At 48.4% G+C, this 20,714-nt stretch overlaps 5 protein-coding genes across 5 annotated transcripts; 2 read left to right on the forward strand and 3 right to left on the reverse strand.

Moving 5' to 3' along the window:
* Positions 1–1,968: 1,968 nt before the first annotated feature.
* F9C07_10887 (putative cytochrome P450) lies at positions 1,969–3,664 on the reverse strand (the record flags this gene model as incomplete). Its single annotated transcript, XM_071507511.1, has 3 exons — positions 1,969–2,501; positions 2,656–3,053; positions 3,624–3,664. 3 exons carry the CDS (start codon positions 3,662–3,664, stop codon positions 1,969–1,971), a joined length of 972 nt encoding a protein of 323 aa, XP_071365996.1.
* A 577-nt stretch (positions 3,665–4,241) lies between these two features.
* On the reverse strand, positions 4,242–6,635 carry F9C07_2279947 (putative efflux pump antibiotic resistance protein). Its single transcript, XM_071510407.1, has 6 exons — positions 6,129–6,635; positions 5,991–6,075; positions 5,720–5,921; positions 5,524–5,658; positions 5,076–5,463; positions 4,242–5,010 (listed from the first exon to the last, which is right to left on the reverse strand). The coding sequence occupies exons 1-6, from the start codon at positions 6,291–6,293 to the stop codon at positions 4,363–4,365; spliced, it is 1,623 nt and encodes a 540-aa protein (XP_071365997.1). The 5' UTR covers positions 6,294–6,635; the 3' UTR covers positions 4,242–4,362.
* A 127-nt stretch (positions 6,636–6,762) lies between these two features.
* On the reverse strand, positions 6,763–8,768 carry F9C07_2279948 (major facilitator superfamily domain-containing protein; the record flags this gene model as incomplete). Its single annotated transcript, XM_071510408.1, has 3 exons — positions 6,763–7,264; positions 7,319–7,690; positions 7,761–8,768. 3 exons carry the CDS (start codon positions 8,766–8,768, stop codon positions 6,989–6,991), a joined length of 1,656 nt encoding a protein of 551 aa, XP_071365998.1. The 3' UTR covers positions 6,763–6,988.
* Positions 8,769–9,475: 707 nt separating this feature from the next.
* Positions 9,476–12,262, forward strand: F9C07_1135924 (uncharacterized protein). Its single transcript, XM_041283907.2, has 2 exons — positions 9,476–10,254; positions 10,311–12,262. Exons 1-2 carry the CDS (start codon positions 10,182–10,184, stop codon positions 12,092–12,094), a joined length of 1,857 nt encoding a protein of 618 aa, XP_041140265.1. The 5' UTR covers positions 9,476–10,181; the 3' UTR covers positions 12,095–12,262.
* A 1,229-nt stretch (positions 12,263–13,491) lies between these two features.
* F9C07_10891 (putative 2-dehydropantoate 2-reductase family protein) lies at positions 13,492–14,544 on the forward strand (the record flags this gene model as incomplete). The annotated part of the gene is made up of 1 exon (XM_041283906.1): positions 13,492–14,544. One exon carries the CDS (start codon positions 13,492–13,494, stop codon positions 14,542–14,544), a length of 1,053 nt encoding a protein of 350 aa, XP_041140264.1.
* Positions 14,545–20,714: the final 6,170 nt, after the last annotated feature.

Here is a 20,714-nt window from a genome sequence, read left to right on the forward strand (position 1 = left end):
TCTGGAAAAGCGGCGCATGGAGTTGGCCGTTGTGGCCATCAACATCATTGCAGCCTTCAGGAGTTCTGTGTCATCCTCCTTTCCCAGGATATCAAAAAGCACCTGTTGCGTGCATAAATTTAGATCGAGATATTCAAGGTAGAGCAGAAGCCGAGCGAGGTAATGGTAAGGCATCGAGAAGTTGGTACAGTTGGGATCATAACATAGGCGAGAGGGGAGTCCTTCCCAGGCTTTTTGGATCCGCGTGGATATTCGTCTAGACAAGTATCAAAACACGCCAACTTCCAACAAAATCACAGTGCTGCCTAATTTTTCTCACCTGATCAATGCTTCATTGCATGCATTCATAGGCCCTAGTCGGATGCTGAGAATTTCCTCCCTCAGTGTGGCAAATATGTAGCGAGCGCGAAACCAGTCGGATGGAGAAGATTCCTGGCGGCTATAACCTTCCGGTGTGAGTCCGGGAGTTAACAGGCTCTCGTCACTTATATCCAGAGGCAGCTTGCGATTGCAATAGTGTCTGGGTACACGAGGTAGTTTGCCAAGGATATTAGAAATGACTTTGTCATCCTGGTACATACAGGCAAACAATCGTGTCTGTATCCCCCTGAGGAACCAGGGCGTATCTGAGGGTTCTTTGAAATCGCGATGAGCGTCTATGGCGAATATGTCACTGAAAAGTTGCCCAGATCGGGTCCAGGTACGATGGCCTGCAGTGCGACCTAGCTATTAGCCCAAGTGGCATTCTCATCGCCCTCCTCGTTACTGTACTTACTTGCATATCCACAGCAATTCAACGTAAGAAGAAAATTTTCGTATCTTAGCCACAACATAACGTCATGAAGACCACAGTACTTATCAGCAATGGTAATGGCTGCGTCGCTGGCTAAACAACATATCCTTGGCAAATGCCTTGCGATCTAACACATGCATGTCTGAGACAGAAAATACTATATCCAATTCAAGCAGGCAGATTGCTGCATTGCCAGCCATGCTCAGCACGAGACCAATGGCTTCGGCTCTCAGGGACGGCCGAGTGAGGATCTTCGAGAATTCCTCGGGTCGCGTGTCAAGGGGAACCACCAATTGTTGCGACGTTGCAGTCTTAACGTCTTCAGCCAGCCTGTTAGTCTCCCCGTGGCCCTGACTTATTCGATTGGCAGCGGATTCAACAGAGACCAGCACCTCTTTGAGCATGAATCTGGGCACTGGGCAGCTAGGACTAACTTGCTGATAGCGTTAATGCGCGGCAAACGTATGGGGATATCGTGGAGCCAGATATCGACAATATTGGGAAACTCGGGAATCATCGTGGTCTCTACGGCGGTGTCGCTTAGAAGTACCGTTTGTGATGTTGAGGGGATTCCATGAACACTAGCCTCGGTGCCGTGATCTTGATTCGGCGGATGCGTGAGGTTGTTGATACTGCCATCCCGTTAGCATCACTGTTTACCGGGGCGTCGTTAAGCAATGAGAGGATGGACCACTGACTATAATGTAATAACATCAGCGCCGCTCACCTTGGACTGAGTCAACGGCGCTGGATGGTAGGAACACTTGTGAGCAATGCATCTCGATCGGCATCTTCCACAGACAGGGATCTTGTGGTCACATCTCGCCTTCAGTTTGCGACAGGGCTCACAGGATCGGGGCTTGCCGTTGCGGCTTAAGGTGTTTCTATACCCCGACGCCGGGGTCAACATGATGATCGAGTTCTGTACTCTGACGAGGTGGTATAGTATGTAGAGGAATGACTTACGTGGTGTTCGAACTTGGCTACATATACGGTGACAAGATAAAGGGATCCGAGAACACATTCATCTCAATTTCTCAAGCACACTCTGATTGGTAATTCATCTTCCGGGGACCCTGGCCAGCATTGGTTTTCCTCGCGAGGCAGTGCTGTGAAATTAAAGCTCGAACAGATAGTGGCAAGGATATGCTGCATGGCTGTTGAATTCAGCGTTGTTAATCAATCTGGTTATACAAATAGGAAAAGGCAAGGCATAGGGTCATTGCTTCAATATACGTACCGTAGTAGGTCCAGTTGTTACCCAGACACATCCTCAGCCCGCTTGCAAAGGCCCATAGCACATCCTCTCTCTCGTTTTTATTATCGGTGTTTCCACGTGTCAGCCAACGGTCCGGATTCCAATCATGGGCATTATCCCATTTCTGAGGGTCACGGTGTACAAACCATTGGAAGGTATTGATGCGCGTCCCTGGTGGGATGCCGTCAATGCCCGCCACTGATACCTTCCTGTTCGGTGGTGTGATCCGGGGCAAAGGTGTACTGGTGGGGCGCATTCGCAAGCATTCATCGATAACAGCACGCAGATATGGCAGAGAATCCAACTCTACAGCCCTTGGCCTTTTGCTCGAGTTAGTCACAGTTTCACGGCTCCTCATGTCAATTCCCTGGCTATTAAGCTCTGTCTGAATACGTTGCTGTGCGTCTGGATGCTGTGCAAGGTACCAGAAAGCGTAGCCAAGAACCAGACCTATCTCATTCAGTGATTGTCAGCAAGCGAGGTTCTGCAGTGTTATGGCATATAGAAAGCCGTACCCAAAACTTTCCCGCGCTGCAGCTTTGGTACCATTAGCATAATCCGGGCTGAAACCAAGGCTAGTCATTCGTAATTAGGGTAAATTTACAGATATGATCAAACATCTCACTTGCTACTTGCTTCCGCTGGTCTCCCTCGCTGAGGTGAGGTGAGTCCTTTCTCACTGCCTCTTTGGCCATATCATAGACAACCGGCTCATCTTCTAAAGCCAAGGGCAGACCTGTGCTTCGTTTTCGGTCAGTTGCCCTATCTGCCTTTGAAGCCATGTCCGACATCCACCGCCCAAGAAAATCTGCTGACTCTGTATATTTCCTAGGCAGCAAGTCAATCGAAATATATCTCAGGAGCTTGTACAAGCTAGGCGTCTCTTGAACGAAGAAGGATTCCTGGCACGTCAAGTTTTCATAGTGAAACCGCCAGACGTCTATTGCCGATTTCGGTTGGGAGAGGTAGTTCGTTCCGTTGGAATAGCCGAATATAAAGGAGCTGAGATAATCCACACATATACAGTAGCTAAGATCCAACCCATCGATCCTACCATTTCCCTGGGCCACTGAATTTAGTTTTGGCAGGAGTCGATCGTAAGTAATACTTCTAGTGATATCTCGAAGGTGCTGCGACTGCATGAGTGCGGACTTGGAGTAGAGGGCAGCAGTCCTTCTGCGTCGGAGGCCGTGCTCGCTTCTATCTAGGCTCGTGAATGCGTTTTGTTGCCTTCAGCCCAGACCTGAGCGTTAGCGATAGAGTGTGAAGAAAGATTGGGAATTAATGGCCTGTGCGTAGTACCTGTAGTAGTTGAACATGGAATAAAAAGGGGCTGGTTTTGGATAGCCTGAGTCGTAAACCCTACGAATACCATCCTGGTAGCAGCTCACACTCAGATCCTGGGGACCAACTAGCACTATAGACCCGTGTTTTTGGTGTGCGTCAACCAATGTGTGGAGCTCTTTTCCCGTGTATCTTTTCCAGAGAATCCATATGGGGCTGAATCGAGCCGACCAATGCGCCGCTGGTATTTTGGACAATGATGACGAACGTAGGCGTAGAGCTAAGTACCCGCAAATAGCGACCAGGAGAAGGGCAATCCACTGGGTCATGATTCTAGGAATCGATAGACAAGGACGGGCGAGGAGGATGAGTTGGAGCTGTGGACTTCTCTATCTTAGTATAGCAACTGAGACGCTGTTTCTCTTTATACGTCCTTCAAGCCCCTTCCCTAGCTATTTTGTATACCATAGTACTCGGCATGATCCAATGGCTGTGATACATCCGAAACCAGAGGAGTAGACCTGCAGGCGGACCCCGCGTTATGAGACTTAAGCCGCAACGGAATGTCAATAGCAGGGCATTGCCGGTAAGGGTATTCTACGGCTGTCCGAACGGTGATTATGAACATGCAGACAGGCTCCTAATTCCGTGACCCGCAGCTTCAATCCCGTCTTGGTCGGCTATTCTCCTGATGCCGCCGTAGCTGCCTTCCTACTCAGCCTTATTGAAAATTGTATTCTACCGGCTATGGCTCAACCGATGTCCACGGGGCCAGTCCGAAATACGATCAGCAATACGATGCCGCTACTACTCCCTAGGATCCTGGATGAAGGCATGGCGGAGATGTTAAAGTCGACTGTCTTCCGCTAGGAAAGATTCTTGACGAAATTAGGGAGTAAACCCCTAGCACCCAATCAAGAAAGCCTGTAGTTTGCCAGGCCGAAAATGGATTCTTCTGCACCGCCTACATCGCATTCTATTCCTCCCACGTTAACTAATCTAGTGGTAAAGCGTAAAAATATCTTAGTTACTCCTCCACAGTGCGTTCCTTTTTAGCCCCTTTCACAGAATTCCACTTCATGCATAGTGCAGCCACCAACCCCACACATGCCGCAGCGACACCGGCCCAGAAAGTCCTTGTGACAGCAGAGTTGTAGATATCAATTACCCGTTCCTTCTCTGATGCAGGTACATTATTCAGAAACCCCGTCGCTCCCTGCTCTATGACGTTGCCAACATCTAGACCGGGAACACTGGACAAACCCTCTCGAAGGAGGTTGGTGAAAATATTTTGCGACACGGAAATGGATATTGCGGCGCCAATGCTAATGGAGAAGCCAACCGCCGCCATACCAACGGGAATATCCTTCGCGTCAAGCGCGGTCTGAGTCGCCGACCAGGGTTGGGGGAACGCCAGTCCGATGCCGATACTAAACATGACCTGCCACCCGATCCAGGCAGAATCTGTGGTTCTTGGGGTGAAGCTTGTTAGGAACCCGAACCCAGTAGCCATCATTGTGGACCCAAGCAACATGAGAGGTGTGTAATATCCTATGGCAGAGACGATGAAACCTGAGCTGATTGCGGCAACGGAAAGGCCAATAATGGAAGGAAGAAGCATTTGCCCGGACTTGGCTGCTGTAGCACCCTTGATCGCTTGAAACCAGATGGGCAGCTTGAAGGCATGTGTTAGCCATGGTTCGCTCAACATTGTGAATGGCATAAAGCCAAGCGACTTACAAAGTAATCGATCACGTTAAAGGCCGCTGATGAACAGAAGGCGTATACTAAGCATAGTCCGGCGGTTCTGTTGAGTATCACAGATCTAGGAATTGTAGCGGCATCTTTCTGCAGCACCTCGAAAGCAATGAAGCCTGCAAACGACACTGCGGCCACTACCAGGGGAGCAATGACTCTACCGCTGCTCCAACTGTACGTAGTGCCACCCCATTGGAGTGCCAGCAGGAGACAAACAACGCTTCCAGTAAATATAAGAAGACTCATAATGTTGAGCTGCTTGATCTTGGTGAAGAATGGCTCATCGGTAACTTTCTGACTCTCTGGGTTCTTGAAGAGAAAGATAATCATAATCATCGTGAATCCACCCACAGGGAGATTGAGCCAGAAACTATCACATTGTAAGAGGTGTCAGAAGCTGATCATCCCGGACGAGATTTGCATTACTCACCACCATCTCCATGTGACGTAGGTTGTAAGCGCACCCCCGATCACTGGCGCGACGATCATTGCAATACACTCGAGGCCTCCGACAGTGCTATTACAGATTGGCCTCCAGCGAAGCGGGACTGTATGGGAAATTGCGCTGGCACACAAGTAATCAGTATCCAAGTCATGGTTAGCTAGATCAAGGGGGTAGAACTGACATTAGAACCCCATTAAGAATCCCAGAGGAGCCACAGCCAGCGATGGCCCTTCCGACAATGAATGCAGCTGAACTCGACGCTGAGGCAGACACAATGGACCCGATTTCAAGGATAGCCACCGCCATAACAAGAACCCATTTCACGCGAAATTGCTCGTATAGCTTCCCAAAAAGAAACTGCGTTGAACATGTTGTAAGTCTGTCTATAGTTCTCGTCAGCTGATGATCAGGAGCCGACGGTATAGAATACCAAATTAGTCTATATAACCTACATGCTGAGCCATACCATCCAATATCGGTCAATGAATGGAATTCATTGGTCAAGGTGGGAGTTGCTGTACCCACGATGGTATTGTCCTGTAGCCCTGCGGGTCAGCTGATATGCTGCAGACGGCGACGCTAATACTTGCAAGCCCTAAGATAAAGATCCCAAGTCCCATCGCAAAAAACACAGGCAGCTGCTGCCACGGCCGGAAATTCATTGGTTCATTGTTATCCTCTAATGACTCTTCGGTTAAATTTGGCTGAATATCACGATCTGTCGTTTGGATCGCTTTTTCGTCATTTTCCGCCATACTCTCTAGGCAACTGGTATTGCCAGTCTCAGCGGCTGCTGTCAATAAACCTATTCTTACCAGGACAATTTTGCAGTAAATAGTATAGGGGGACGTAGGACTGCAACAAAAGGAATTGTGAACTTAGCAGAATGCTGTGAGACAGAAAGTGGGTGCCCTTGGGAACCCCGAAAGGCAGTACCCTTGAGTGCACGCTCAGTACACCCCTGCAGCACACCATGTTCTATCCAGGCCACCACGGAGTACCTATTGGTGCTATCCTGGTCTGGAGTAATCTAATACAAAGATCGGCAGACCAAACCGCTCGGACCATAACTAATAGACAAAGACTCCCTAGCATCATTTCATCTACTATTGGCTATCGCCCCTGCAGGCTAGCCCACTAAGTATTGCCGACTTAACCGGCCCTATCTCCAGCCTATCTCCTGTTCAAAAAGTATCCTTCCATTTTTAGATAGTAACTCGTCATCCCAGAAAGTACGCCTTACGGTATATAACCACCGCCAATGCCAGCGGCCTCATACCGGTGCGTCTGAATGTAGGCAAGCAGAAGCAGGCTCTGAAGATCATGTTGCAAGATGGAAAACACGCTAAACAGAGTCGAGTCTAATTGTTATATGTCGATATAACCCTAACGCTATCTTATAGTTAGAAGATACTACTATACGACCAAACTCTCAAGTATCATGGAATGTTCAGATATTTCCCCCTCTTTCTGCCAGGAACTGATAATACCGCGGTGCACATCGTCTCCTCCACTTCTTTCCCCAGATATACACTGCCATGCCCGCCACCAACGACAGCACCACGCAGATACCGTAGAACAAGAACAAATACCCCATTCCCACAGCATTCAGAAACGGCTGCGTCGTCTCCGAGATGGTAAAGTTGATAAAGGAACTGGAAATAGCAAGAATAACAACAATTTCTCCACCCACACCGGGGAAGCACTCCATTGCGTACGCCGTTGCCTATCATCACGGTTACTAGCTATAACAGGGCCATGAAGTCACGCGAGAACTTACAGTAGAGGTTGCGGCCACTTGCTGCGCAATCATACTTCCAATACCCACTGCGATTGTAATCCAGTGTGAGCCTGTCTCAGCTCCCCAGCCATATATCTCATACCCCAGTCCGGCATAGAAGAAGCAAGGAACCAGTGCCCACAGACGCATCTCGGGCTCTTTGATACCATCGTTTCGTCGGGCGAGGTATATTACAATCTTGTCACCAAAAACACTGGTGAAATAGCCGATCACACTACCGACTAGGGCGGAGATGTACACAAGACCCGTCTGACCATCAGTGAAATTGTATGGAGGAGCTGATAGGGTCTCCGAGATGGTGTTGTTGGTGACGATACCCGAGGTACAGCCAAATGCAAAGATAACGCCGGCCTGGAATGTATTATTAGCAACCGTGTCCAAGCCAACTGCGTCAGGTCGCATAAACGAATCAGGTACATACGATGACGATGTTAGGGAATTTTAACAAGAAGAACGGTCGTTGGAAGTACGTCCAATATGATGTGTGATCTTGCGGATAGTAAACCCACAGCCTGAGTTTCTCCCGAAACGTCCGCTTAGGGAATTGAGAAGGTGCTGGTGTATTCATAGCTGTACCTTCTTCAACACTCACAGTATCCGCAATGACTGGTCCTTTGTCCTTCATGGTCGCTATCTCGTCCTCTAAGGCAGCATCTGACTGAGCTAGTGTTGTGGCCTTGTTCGTAGAAAGAGTCTGGGAGGAGGTGAAGAGAAACCGGGGAAACAGCGTTTCCTCGAAAGTGAAGAAAAAGGCGACGATTAAAACGCCCTCAGCAATGGACACAACCCATTGCGCCCAGCGCCAGCCCGGTCCGTCAGAGATATAACCACCAGCCACCAGTCCGATAATCGAACCTAACTGCTGAGCAAAAATGTAAACTCCAAGCATACGGCCGCGTTGGTGGTCGAAGAACAAATCAAAGACAACAAGCTGAATGACTGCTTCATAGGCCGAGGTCCCAAGTCCGTTGAGAATGTTGCTACCGAACCACTCCCCTGCGGTATGAAAGGCACCCATCCAGAGTGATGAGCCAATGCAGAGCAACAATGTCGCGAGAAAGCAGAACCGCCGACCAATCTTCATGGCGGTGGGGACCCAGAAGATATTTACCAGCCCTAGTAATAGATAGTTGAGGGCACCACCACCGTTCATGATCGTCATCGTTGATCCAGTCATTTCTACGATGGTTGTGTAAGCGTCACCGGTGTTATTCTCACCAAATGAGAAAACGCAAGCATAGATCGAGATAAGAAGCAGATGCCAGTATTTCTTCCATCTTGACCAGTTCAGCGGGTCACCTTCGCAGGCTGTGGGATGGGGCAACAAGATGATATCCGAGCCATCGTGGGCGACATCCAAATCATGCTGGGTGTCAACTAGTAGCTCGGTGCCGGGCACGTCGAGGTCTCGGTCCTGGGAGAACAGCATGGTGAAAGACCACGAAGCGGAGGCATTGAGTGCTGTTACTTGAGGACTGCGTTACCATTGAGAGCGTTGGACCTTTATACTTAGGCTAGTTGGTACAAGCTTCATCAAGATATTACTGAAACACTGGGTTATCTACCATTCATTATCTAGTATCCACAGTCTGATAACAACAATTAGTGGAGCACATCGAGCATGATGTCCTACCCCAGGTTCGAGCATAGTATTATGGCGTGGGGGTGTGAGGAGTGGCAAGGAGAAGGCCAATCAAAATAGATACCATATGAAATTGCCTCTTTGGTATTCTGAGTCTAGGCAGGTCCAAGCGATAGATCGCTTATCGCCATGGAATCTGGGTGCTCTGGCGTTGACCTGGGAATCCCGCTGAAATGACACTATGTGGACCTTAGTGCTGGATTTTCGTTCACACTAAACCCACACCATCATCGATCAGGGAAAGGAGGCAGATACGTGATTTGTTGCTTATTGTGCTAAGCATCAGCAAACCTGGGACAAGAATTCTTCGCGTCGACCTTCCAATGACCTGCAGTTTATCTCCATACCTGATACTTGATAACCGTGTCTTAAGTTACCTTTAATTGTCAAAATCAATGACATCGAGACTTGGAGATATCTTATGTGCTTGTGAGGGCTGCATATCAAGAGTGTTGAGTTTTGATATACAGCCAAAACTCATACTCTGTTTCTAATCTAGAGTCTCTCCTGACCCCAGGGCTAGTCTGCCCTTTTATCATGACGAATATCCCTATGACACTCCAAGAACTTTTCTACCCAGTGGAAATCTTGCTAGAAGCTCGTGGTTCATATAATTAGAAAATGGTCGATTTCCTCAGGTCTCTAGGTGGGCTTTAAAAACATATAGGAGCGAAAAAAAAAATTAAAATAAAAATAAAAAGGAAGGGGTGGGGGCCTCGAATATAGTGGATCAGGAGCATACATAGCTTGCATTTATCATTGTTTAGGGTAAAGCTTGACGCATGTAGTTGTAGCCTTCGCCAGCCAGTTCTAGCCTCTAGGCGCCATTCTCAAGCCCTAAGTCGGCCACCGACACAACTACTAATGTATACATAACATCTGGCTCTTTCGGGAACGTCGTGTGCGATCGTGACGGATCGATGATTGATGGTACGATGTGAGGTCCTCAATAATTCTATACAGATACACTATCTGAAATCACAATCTAGTTGAAGAAATGTTGGTATCAAGACCTGTTAACTCTATACCATGATTTACATGGTGATTCTGTGACAAGAAGGCGGTGAATGAAGGAACTGCTCGGAATATCTGCATTTTATGGACGCCACTCAAGAGCAACATTGCCCCAACTGATGCATGAAGTTAAAGTAAGTAGGCAGTAGTTTGTCTTATCGAAAGAACTGCTAGATCTGGACTATAATGTCGCATGGGGATCTCCCTGGCCAGCGGGAGGATATCAACTCGCTCACGGCGAGTGACACAGGAGATGACGGTCAGTCCAAGTCTGCCTGCAGAAAAAAAGAGCCGTTAACTCACTGTTTTCTATAGTCAATTTGGCCTTAGATCCCAGCTTGTTTGACTTCTCTTTCCCTTATATACCACCGTTATCTGAGCTGTGCCCTGTCAACTCATTGGAGACCGATCAGCAACTTGGTCAACATTCAGCACCACAGCCCAACTTTCTAGATTATGGTCTAGGCAGAGAAAATCAACTAGTGTCGCCTGAGGATGTCTTTATTGACAGAAGTGCGTGGTTGCCTACTGGCTCAGACCTCCACCAACTAGACAGCCTTCTTCCGGAGGTTTCGAACACCATGGCTGACGGCACTTCGGCGACTGAACCAGACGTTAGTGCTCAAGAACCTGAGCCTACTAAGCCAGGTTTCAGCCAAGGCGTATCTGAACAGACCAATACACCCTCCAGCGATCGTACTGGTCTCCCCCGGCGCAGGAGTCGCTATTTGATCCGACAGCAGCATGAACAGAGCGGCCCGATTTTTATTCCAAATACGAATGCAATGGATCCCATGGAGAGATGGCGTGAATCTCCACCAGAGGATGAGCCGGCGTCTATATCAGCCATTTTGGATGCGTTGAGAAAAACTCCAACCCAGCGGTCGACTCAGAGGAGCAGCCGCCCGGATACACGCAACACAGGGCACAATGCGTTCCGCCATTATAGGCGAGCTCCGTCCGCAACAAGCGGCGAATCGAGTGGTTCATCAAATGCGTCTTTCGGCTCCGCCCTATCGCACTCCCCTTCAGATGATCCTTCAAGCCGTATCTCTAAAGGTCGAGCCAGCAAAAATACCGTGCGGGCACGAGGAAAACCCGATAAGCCTCGGCGATTTTGCTGTACTTTCTGTTGTGATAGGTTCAGGAGCAGATATGACTGGGCTCGGCATGAGAAATCTCTCCATCTGAATTTGGAGGCGTGGTACTGCGCTCCCCATGGGACCACCGTCTTTTCAAGAGTGACAGGAAGAAAACACTGTGCGTTTTGTAACGCACTGGATCCTAGTGTAGCACACCTCGATCAACATAACCATAATGGATGCCATGGTGACTCTGACAAGCGCCGCTCCTTTCGTCGCAAAGATCATCTAGTGCAGCATCTGCGCCTCGTGCATAATGTCGACACTTTGCCTCTCATCGACGATTGGAAGATTTCACATTCTGCTGTCCCGTCACGTTGCGGGTTCTGTGAGCACAGTATGGACACTTGGGAACAACGAGTTGACCACTTGGCTGAACATTTCCGGAAAAATGCTACAATGAAAGATTGGAAAGGCGATCACGGATTTCCACCCTCCATTGCTGCGCAGGTTACGAACTCTTTACCCCCTTATTTGATAGCCGAGGAGTCTCAGAGTCAGATTCCATTTTCTGCGACCAACACACACGTCCAGGATCATTTTGCACAGATCTCGTCGCGCGCCCATTATCTCATTGAAGAGCAGAAAGCGAGCCCGGACAAAGTAGCCGAAGATGCCCAAGCAGAGGCTGTCGCTAAGCAAAACATTTCCATGTCGGAGCTCAGCTCCTTTACACAGGTTCTTACACTGCATTTAAGTCGCTATGCTCAAGAGAAAATAAAACAGGGTGTCATGCCTACGGACGATATGTTTCAACAAGAAGCAAGACGAGTCCTTTACGACTCCGAGGACTCGTGGAATCAAACTATCGCTGATAACCCGGAATGGCTCTCCGCATTTCGTCATCTACACTGTGCGGACAGAAACAATATCGAGACCGAACCTGGAGGTGTAGATCGCCATTTGGAAGATACCCCTCAGACTGGTATGGGGATGAATCAATCTGACCACCTTTGATAGATATACTTTGTTATGTTAAGTTCATACCATACTCTGTATTCATCTGCTGTTGTCCTTCTCCCCCATCTTTCCCTTCCGTTGTATCCGCCACACCCACACCCTATATAGAGCGGATCACTACAGACACGTCCTTCGTCTATCACGTCTAGCCATATACTCGACTCATTGCCGTACGTGACATTAGTCACCCACTGCTGAAGCACAGGGCATGTTAAAATTTGATCCATTCGAGAGTCAGTACCCATTTGCTTTCAAGGTCTCCATCGGCTAGGTGCCCATCCACTTGGGAGAAATGGTAGAGCGTCTCGTGAGTTTAGTCAAGCACGGATTGCCTTATGAAACCGAGCAGTTATAGCGTAATGCAAGACACTCACGGACGACTACAGCACAAGAGATCCATGGGGTACAATCTCTGCCACCTCCCATCCTGATGCTGCAGGCCATCGCGCGGGCCATGATATCGGTGAATATTTTATTGGCTAATTATGTGACATGGTCTGAAGGGACTGACTTGGGTTTATCGGTTCAGGTGGCTTGGAGTCCAGAAGCGTCGAGTTTGTTGAGGCTAGAGGTGCGAAAAGGCTGACCATCAGTTAATCGGTGAACTGAGGGAGGTAGGAACCCATCGAGAGACATTCTCGGTGGACAAAGGCGATTACGGCTTGTAGTGCTCACGGACCTATCACACAGAAAGCATTAAGAAGTGCTTGTGGATAACAACCTATTTTAATGGGAACAACTGCGCTTAATACTGGTGACGCCTTCGAGAGGGTCAAAGAAGGCACAGCCAACAACATACTTGATCTCTGTCTCGATCGCTTCAGTTGCTATTGATGATGAAAACTCTTCATTCTCTGCTGATAGAACGTATTTCGTGCGTTAACCGAGACTAGGAAGACACAGCAGATGTTGAAAAGGGCGTCAAGGACACGGCGTAAGGTGTAAGACGGCAGTTGAAAATCTACACCAACTCAGACGTACTTGGCAGAAGCGCCACTTCGCCTCTCCCTTGGGACTGCTGGGAATTAGCAGATCGCTTCGAGTCCGACGTAAAATCGCTCCTACGTGCAGAAATCAATGCCGAAGTTGTTATCCCGAGAGGCGTAGGGCGTAGGGCGCGGCGGGCAGATTCTCCACCGGGAAACCGACCCGAATCGAAGTGCTGAAAGACAGTCCTTTACACCCTATCACGCCCTATGGGCTTCAATTATTGTATATATAACTTATCCACATGAAGTATATTCTAGCTAGCCTGCTGATCGGAATGTCTAAAAATCAAGTTCGTTGTCATTCCACTCCCAGTGCGATTGTTCCGTGTCAAGCACGGGCTCTTGACATCGCCTTTATCTCGACCAGTTTCAAAGATCAACTGTTTACCGGCACGACCCTTTACTATGCCTCATTCAGAGTCATCACCAAGGATCCATGTTCTCGGACTTGGAAGTATCGGCACCTTCACCGCCCATGGTCTGTCCGAAATCCCCAGCAAGCCCTCCGTCACTCTCCTTCTCCATCGCGAATCGCTACTAGGCGGATATCAGGAGAACGGAAACCAAATCCTACTTACAACACGAGAAGGATCCCAAATAGGGCACAGCGGCTACGACCTGGAGGTATACCGGGAAAGGGGATGGTATCCTGTGCCTTCATCACCATCCTCAGAAGCCCTAACCAGCAACATCTCCCACCTCATCATCAGCGTCAAAGCAACACAAACCGTTGCAGCACTACAACCCCTCAAGCACCGTCTAGACGCCAGATCCACCATCTTATTCCTCCAAAACGGCAGCGGCATGATCGACGAAGTCAACGAAACATTATTCCCCAACCCCCAGACACGACCCAACTACATAATAGGAGTCATCTCGCACGGCGTAACGCTCAATCGACCACTCAACGTCACGCACACTGGCTTCGCCGCAATGTCCTTCGGACTAGTTCCCCGCTCACAAGAAGCACCTCATTCCCAGGAATCTTCATGTTCATACCTACTAGATCATCTCCCCCTGTCGCCCCGGCTAAACGCAACATCCTACCCCTACACGGAAGTCCTGCAGATTCAGCTTGAAAAACTAGCCGTCAATGCCTTCTGCAACCCTCTTTGTGCTTTGAATGATGCGAAGAATGGTTTTCTCTTCACCATCCCCGATACGCGGAGGGAGATTCTCACGGAGATCTCGAATGTCGTGCTTGCGTTACCGGAATTGAGGGGTGTGGCGGGTGTAAAGGAGCGGTTTGCTGTGGATAGGTTGGAAGCGACGGTGAATGCAATCCTGATTAAGACTGCTGAGACGACGTGTTCGATGGTGTGGGATTTGAGGGCTGGACGCGAGACGGAGGTGAGGTTCATCAACGGGTATTGGGTGAGGAGGGGGAGGGAGGTTGGGGTGAGGACGCCGGTGAATGAGTACTTGGTGGAGGAGGTGACGAAAAGGAGTCGTAGATAATGGAAATAAACATAGTATTGAAAAGTCTTCTTTCGTATAAATAGTTTCTTGGTTGAAATTATCCGTGGTACAGAGTCCAGCACGTAGTTTGCATCATTGTGAACACCACGACCTATCAACATCATCTACGCTGCCTAATAATTATTCATTTTTGGTGACGCAGCTGCATGAAGTATGTTAACAGGGTGCAATGCGATCTTCTTTCAAGACGACAATGTATTTCGATCATATCCACTGGGTATTACATATTGAACAATATACTCAATCTCAGCCCTAAGCTGGATGGGGATGACCGCATACGGAAATCCAGCAGATCCCTTTTCTTCTGCTTGCTCCAGTCATTTCTCCATTATCTCGTTCATGTACTTTGTATAGGCTATGTTCCTTCCTAGCTAGTTTCCCTAGAACGCACGAGATCCATGATCTTTTCTCAGTTCAATACGATAAAGACGATTGGGAGTAAGGTCTGATAAAACAATGTTAGCGCTTTACATCAGCAGCAACAGATCGAGGCATGACTAACCAACTCACATATTGACCGTTTCGCAGCAACGAATGCGTCGTTGGTAGTTACAAAGCTGAGGTATGCCCCAGGACCCAAGGATTTCGATCTCAACTGATGGAAAACATGATATGCTTGGTAGTTTGATTGTAAGAGTCTACTCTACGCTTGTCGCTTTCTGCTTTTATTCTTTCCGTCCCTTGAAACGGTAGTCAATAGTACCATATACTCTCTTCAGATATACTTATGTGAGAGTAAAACCACTTTCGCTGTGTATCAAACGCCCATTGGCCGTGTAGATAAGTAAATCCTGGAATATAAAATATGTCTCCAAGGATACCATGGATAGTCCCTAGGCTACTTGACATCACTATGATTGTTAGTCAAACTTGCGTGACACACAATATATCTGACTCGAAATCTTTCACATTTCGCTCAAGTACTAGTAAAGCCCTACAACCTACAGGTGGATGCGAACCGCAGACGCAGACTCCGGACAATTGCTATGAAAACCACATCCAAAATAAGACCAATCACTTCCCATGACAAATCCTTCTCCAAAAAAAAAAAACACGTAGCAGCGCATCAGAACTGATATCTTTCAACTGGCGTGGTACTATAACCAACCGACCGATGAAAAAGTACATGTTGGATATATTTTACCCGTAGTACCAGACTAGTTCTACCGACAACATTGGTATCAATGGAGTGGATATCTGCTGACGATGCATACGTCCAGTACTGTCTTCTACATCCTACAATCCCCAACATCCAACCCGATTAAAAATAGAAAAGACGGCGATAAGAAAAAGTTCCAAATCCCAAACAACAGGGCGCTTGACGATACCGTCTATCAGGATTTCTCAAAGGGATGCGCTAAAACGTTCTAGCGGGGGATCAAGTTCCCCACCCGTTATGCAGCGTCAGCAACACAAAAGCAAACACCATATCCAGTGGAAAGCACAACCCAGCGGCAAAGGGTCGAGTTGCTTTGGCTCTTGGTCTGCATGTCGCTGAAATCAGGCAATTCCGGGGATATTCCTTGGTATGTGCATTACATTCTGGCGGGATGTACAGTGTGCATACAGGTGTACCAGGCGCTAATGCACAGCCCACTAGAAATTCCAAGACATGGGAAGGGACGCAAAGGTTAAGGAGAGCAGGATGCAAAACGGTTGAAGGCAGACGGTAGGTAGGCGCAGGGTAGTGGGGTATTGGAGGTCTCATCCATGATGGAATCGAGCGATTCCATGCAGGGGGTGGTTGGGCGTATCGCTGTGATTCAAGATCGGTGTAATTGGAGTCGAGTCAACCGCGACGGAACCCCTCATCCCCTGTCTGGACTTTGAGCGTGTTTCATAATGGTGATCTAATTGTCTCTGGACGATGAGGAGAGGACAAGTGGTCTCGTGACCATGGTTGAGGTATTTGCTTCGGCGATAGAGAGAGAGAGAGATACGTCTAGAAACTCAATTACCCCGAGAAATATATAACCTAAACTAGTACTAGTAGACTATTATTGATAGCCGGGGGTGGCGAACCTCTCTTTGAATAATTCTACGATCTTCCCCCTCAAGCCCCGTTGCACACAATACAGGATATATGCAGAGGTGGCAGGCAAGGGGGCAAAAGACCACTTACATATGATATGCGCGGTAGATGATCTGTACCGATGTTGCCGTCTAGACGCATATCTTCAGTGGGGATCTGTTGTAAGCGCCACAGTCAAGTGGGCGGTTTATTTGGTTTTTGCTGCATGAACGTCTGCTTTTTTCTTTCCTGATGAGGGGTAACATAGATTCGTAATACTTGCAGTTGCTGATGAAGTGTCTCAAATCCCAAAAGAGTTGCCAGGGTGGAACAGATTTCCGATTAGGGATTTGTAGGGGGTTATCGAAGGTTCTCCTTATCCACTAAAGCGTACACTGTACGGGGGGTCCCAAGATGGCGAACACTCCCTGTTACCAGTACCGGGGGTCCCTTCGTTACTAGTAGGACTACTAGTGCCACCCCACGTATAGGAAAAGACAAAGACCATGCGATTGAGGGATCACAGACCAAATAATCAGACCACAAATTGACTTCCTCATGGAAGTTGGTCATGTGCCCCCCCAGGAAATCTGGGGAACCCGAAGTGGATCTCAGCCACGTACGGTATCGGTAAACTCGGTAATCTTACCCAGAGCCCGCCTGCTGGAGTTATTGAAGTCTCGCAAGCAGGAGATTTCCCAGACGCGACTTTTGTCTGTCGGAGGAATTGTGAACACAACCAAGCCTCCGGGAAGATCGTGCGGGGTAAATAAAGTAGTGATACTTCTTCGATTCAAAGAGGCAACGAGTGTCGCGGATGGACCACCATCAGTTGGTTGATCCCTGAATGTATATCGGATGTATGTACTTTGTTGATGTTGCCAGCCTGGCAATGGCTGGTTATTTCACTTGGTTGGTGGGTTCTCTATCACTGCCCCCCTTGAAGATTAGATGATTGCTGGGATTAATCAAATGAGATAGGGAACGTTATCCAGACCCCGTCTCTGATATCATCGACTGGGAAACACGCTTATCACGATTATCTACCGTCATACCCAGCGATAACAGCCCCCTCCTCCATTCCAAAACTTGAAGAGCAGTCCATCTCCAGTTATTAGCGTTGGAGCTGATAACAACCGATTAGGTTTCCTATCGCAACATTGTTGTTGGGCCCAATACTGCTATCACCATGGGAATCGTCGTTACACTGGTCTACGAGAATTATGCCTAAATCTATTCAGCTCATTCACGCCAATCAGGGGGGTTCCAACCATCGACCCAAGAAAGGGTAATCATCCACACCTGCCACCAATTTATGATGATGAGGTGGCCAGATTACACAGTGAGCTCATTGTAGAACGATTCCTCAGCCGGGGGACAACCGAGGCGGATGGAAAGAACGGAAGATATCCCCGGGGGTCAATCCAGAACTCAACTCAATCGAAGATCAAAGAACACTTGTTATAAATCTTTCCAACCGACGAGTCACGAGCCCGAGTCGTAGTAGTAGTAAGTAGTGTTGTTGATGGGATCGTACTGGTACTTCGTGTGGTTGACCAACAACAACCGGTCCTCGGAAGGGTTGGGGACTTTTCGAAGATCGATCGCGTGATCCTTACCAGGGTGTGTGACCTGAGGCCAATCGAGTTCGTCCGGACGGAGAACCACTATGCTTGAGGACCCGTGGACGATGCCAACCCGACCCTTGACCAATTCTTAGTTGTGGTCTTTTATGAAGTGCATACAGGCAGTTGAGACACGCAACCACCTACTGCAAGGACAAACCTTACAGGCACACTCGACGAGGCGGTCAAGCGGCTGCAGCGTTTTCTTCTCCCTCACCGCCAAACAGATCTAACATTTTTTGGCAGGCTGGCATGTTCCTTAGTCACTTTGTATGGAGCAAGTAAGCATGCCATGCCAGCCACGGGGTCGCTGGTCGAAACGTCAATCTCCCTCGAGGCCGGGGCATTCGTGTCATTCGAGCTGTACTACATCATACGTTCATCTCCCCATCTCTTCCCCCCCCCCCTTCCCCGCCTCCTGTCCTGATAGATATTCAATCCTGAAACGTGAAGGACACACAATCAACCCCCCGCAAAACTGGGTCCAGAGCCGTGCCAGTTGCCCAAGTCGTTCACTACTCACTGGAGAAGGTATTCCGCGTGGAGGAGAAATGGGAATTCAACGTTTGGGTCGCGACTCCAAAACAGAGAAAGTGTGTGGTTCATTCATCCGGTTTCCCTGGGACCAAGATCGGACGAACCATGAGCATGTCAAACCCTCTAAACTTCGGACAGAGAAAGTGATCTGAAAAATTAGACCCCAAAGAGCAAACAAAGTTCTGCATTCATTGAAAAGAAAAGACATTAAATCAAATAAACTCGAAAGGAAAGCACAGGTACATCCGTAGTACAAATTATTCATCATCATCTGCACTACCACACCAAAAAATTAATCTGCAACCATTTCATCTTCCCCATACACGCTATCCACAATGATCATCATTGAAGCTGCCCCGGGATTTTGTTTCTTCATTTTTAATTGTCGAGGGAGTGAATGCTGCCATTATTGGCCACCAGTCCACCTTTGTTGTGTTGGCGTCATGCAGCCTGGGAATAGTGCCAACTCGGCCATTCGTCATTGGCCCCGATCGGCATTAGCGGCAGTGTGAGGGTCCGAAAATGGAGTAGCGTTACCGCCACCGTTGCTCCGCCTTCGGGGCGAGGCAAAATCGAAAATGGAAGCAAATGATGATGATGTATCATTCATCATCACTCATGTGGAGTATCTCCCGTTACGTACTTCCAATCCCTTTCGCGGCCGAGAACGGAGAAGGAAAGGAACCTCAATCCGATAGGACCGTGGATTTCTCATTACCCAAGGTCCTTCTATTTTTTGTCCTTGGTCTCGGTGGGTAGTAATTGCTATGAATGGTATCAGGAACTGACCACTGCATAAGGATGGAGACGGGGGGGAGGTGGAGGACCCTGGTCTGGACCTGCAGGAACTTGACCTTAGTCGGCACAGGACGGACCACGTCCCATGCTGCTGCTTGGATGCCCGGGGCGGCAGCCTGTAAACGGCGATACTACTCTCTAATATTATCTCCCGAATTGCTCCCCATCTGCCTTATTGATGCAATTAGGTATCAGCTATAGCACACATGTCGTATTAACTTTGGACAGGCTGGCACTTATGCCACGCTATGTCCCGTGCTAAGTCTTTATTTTTCCCAATTAAGGACCCATAAACTTTGACTAGCGCATAAAAAGTCGCATGGTCTGTAGGTCAAGATGCTATCAATGCTCATATTGGGCTAGATAACATATTCGCGAACGATCACTCGGGCAATTGAGTAGTTCGTAGGAATGTCGGCTGGAGCTTCATCTGATGCAATTCTAAATGCCAGCCATCATGACAGCGGGTGGATTGATTGTACGGACAACAATGGGAGCGGGAATGAATGCCTCGTAACAAAGGCAGCCAAGAATGGCCTCTTCCATCATCAAGAATTAAGAATATTACTAATAACCACATTCGATTTTGAATTCTTCGTCATTTCTGACGCGATCGAATAATTGAACTGAAAAATTGGCTATCCAGTGGATGTAAAATATGTCTGAGCCATACATACCATACCTTCCCCCCCAACTTACAATGGAGGGGGAAGAAGGGACACAACAAAAAAAGAGGAAGATAATCCATGACGACGAAAGTGATGATGATGATGGTGAAGATTAATCTTGGGGGGATGCAGTGATATCCGTTCTGCCATGAAAGGTATGATTCATTCAGGGGGGTGTGGAGCCTATGCACCGGAAACAGTCTAGCCGCGTCTTCTGCTCAACCTGCATCCATCGAAGGTTGGTGGGCCGACGGAGATCGCACGTATCGTTACCACGAGGTACTGAAGGGCCTTTTTTACTGCTGGGCAGCATTTGGGGAAAACTTGGCAGTATGACTAGTACGAGTAGTATACAGCACAGCACCTTATTGTTGGGGCACCTTTGGGGAACATTCGGACGCGGTATTGGTACGGTAATGAATCGTAATCATTGGCTGATCGGACTCCACCGTGTTGGTCCGACTACCCAGTCAGCAAAAAGCGCTCCGTCAGGTTCTCGCTCGTTCGCCC

Source organism: Aspergillus flavus, chromosome 1 (assembly GCF_009017415.1).
Source record: "Aspergillus flavus chromosome 1, complete sequence".
NCBI classification, from domain to species: Eukaryota; Fungi; Ascomycota; class Eurotiomycetes; order Eurotiales; family Aspergillaceae; genus Aspergillus; species Aspergillus flavus.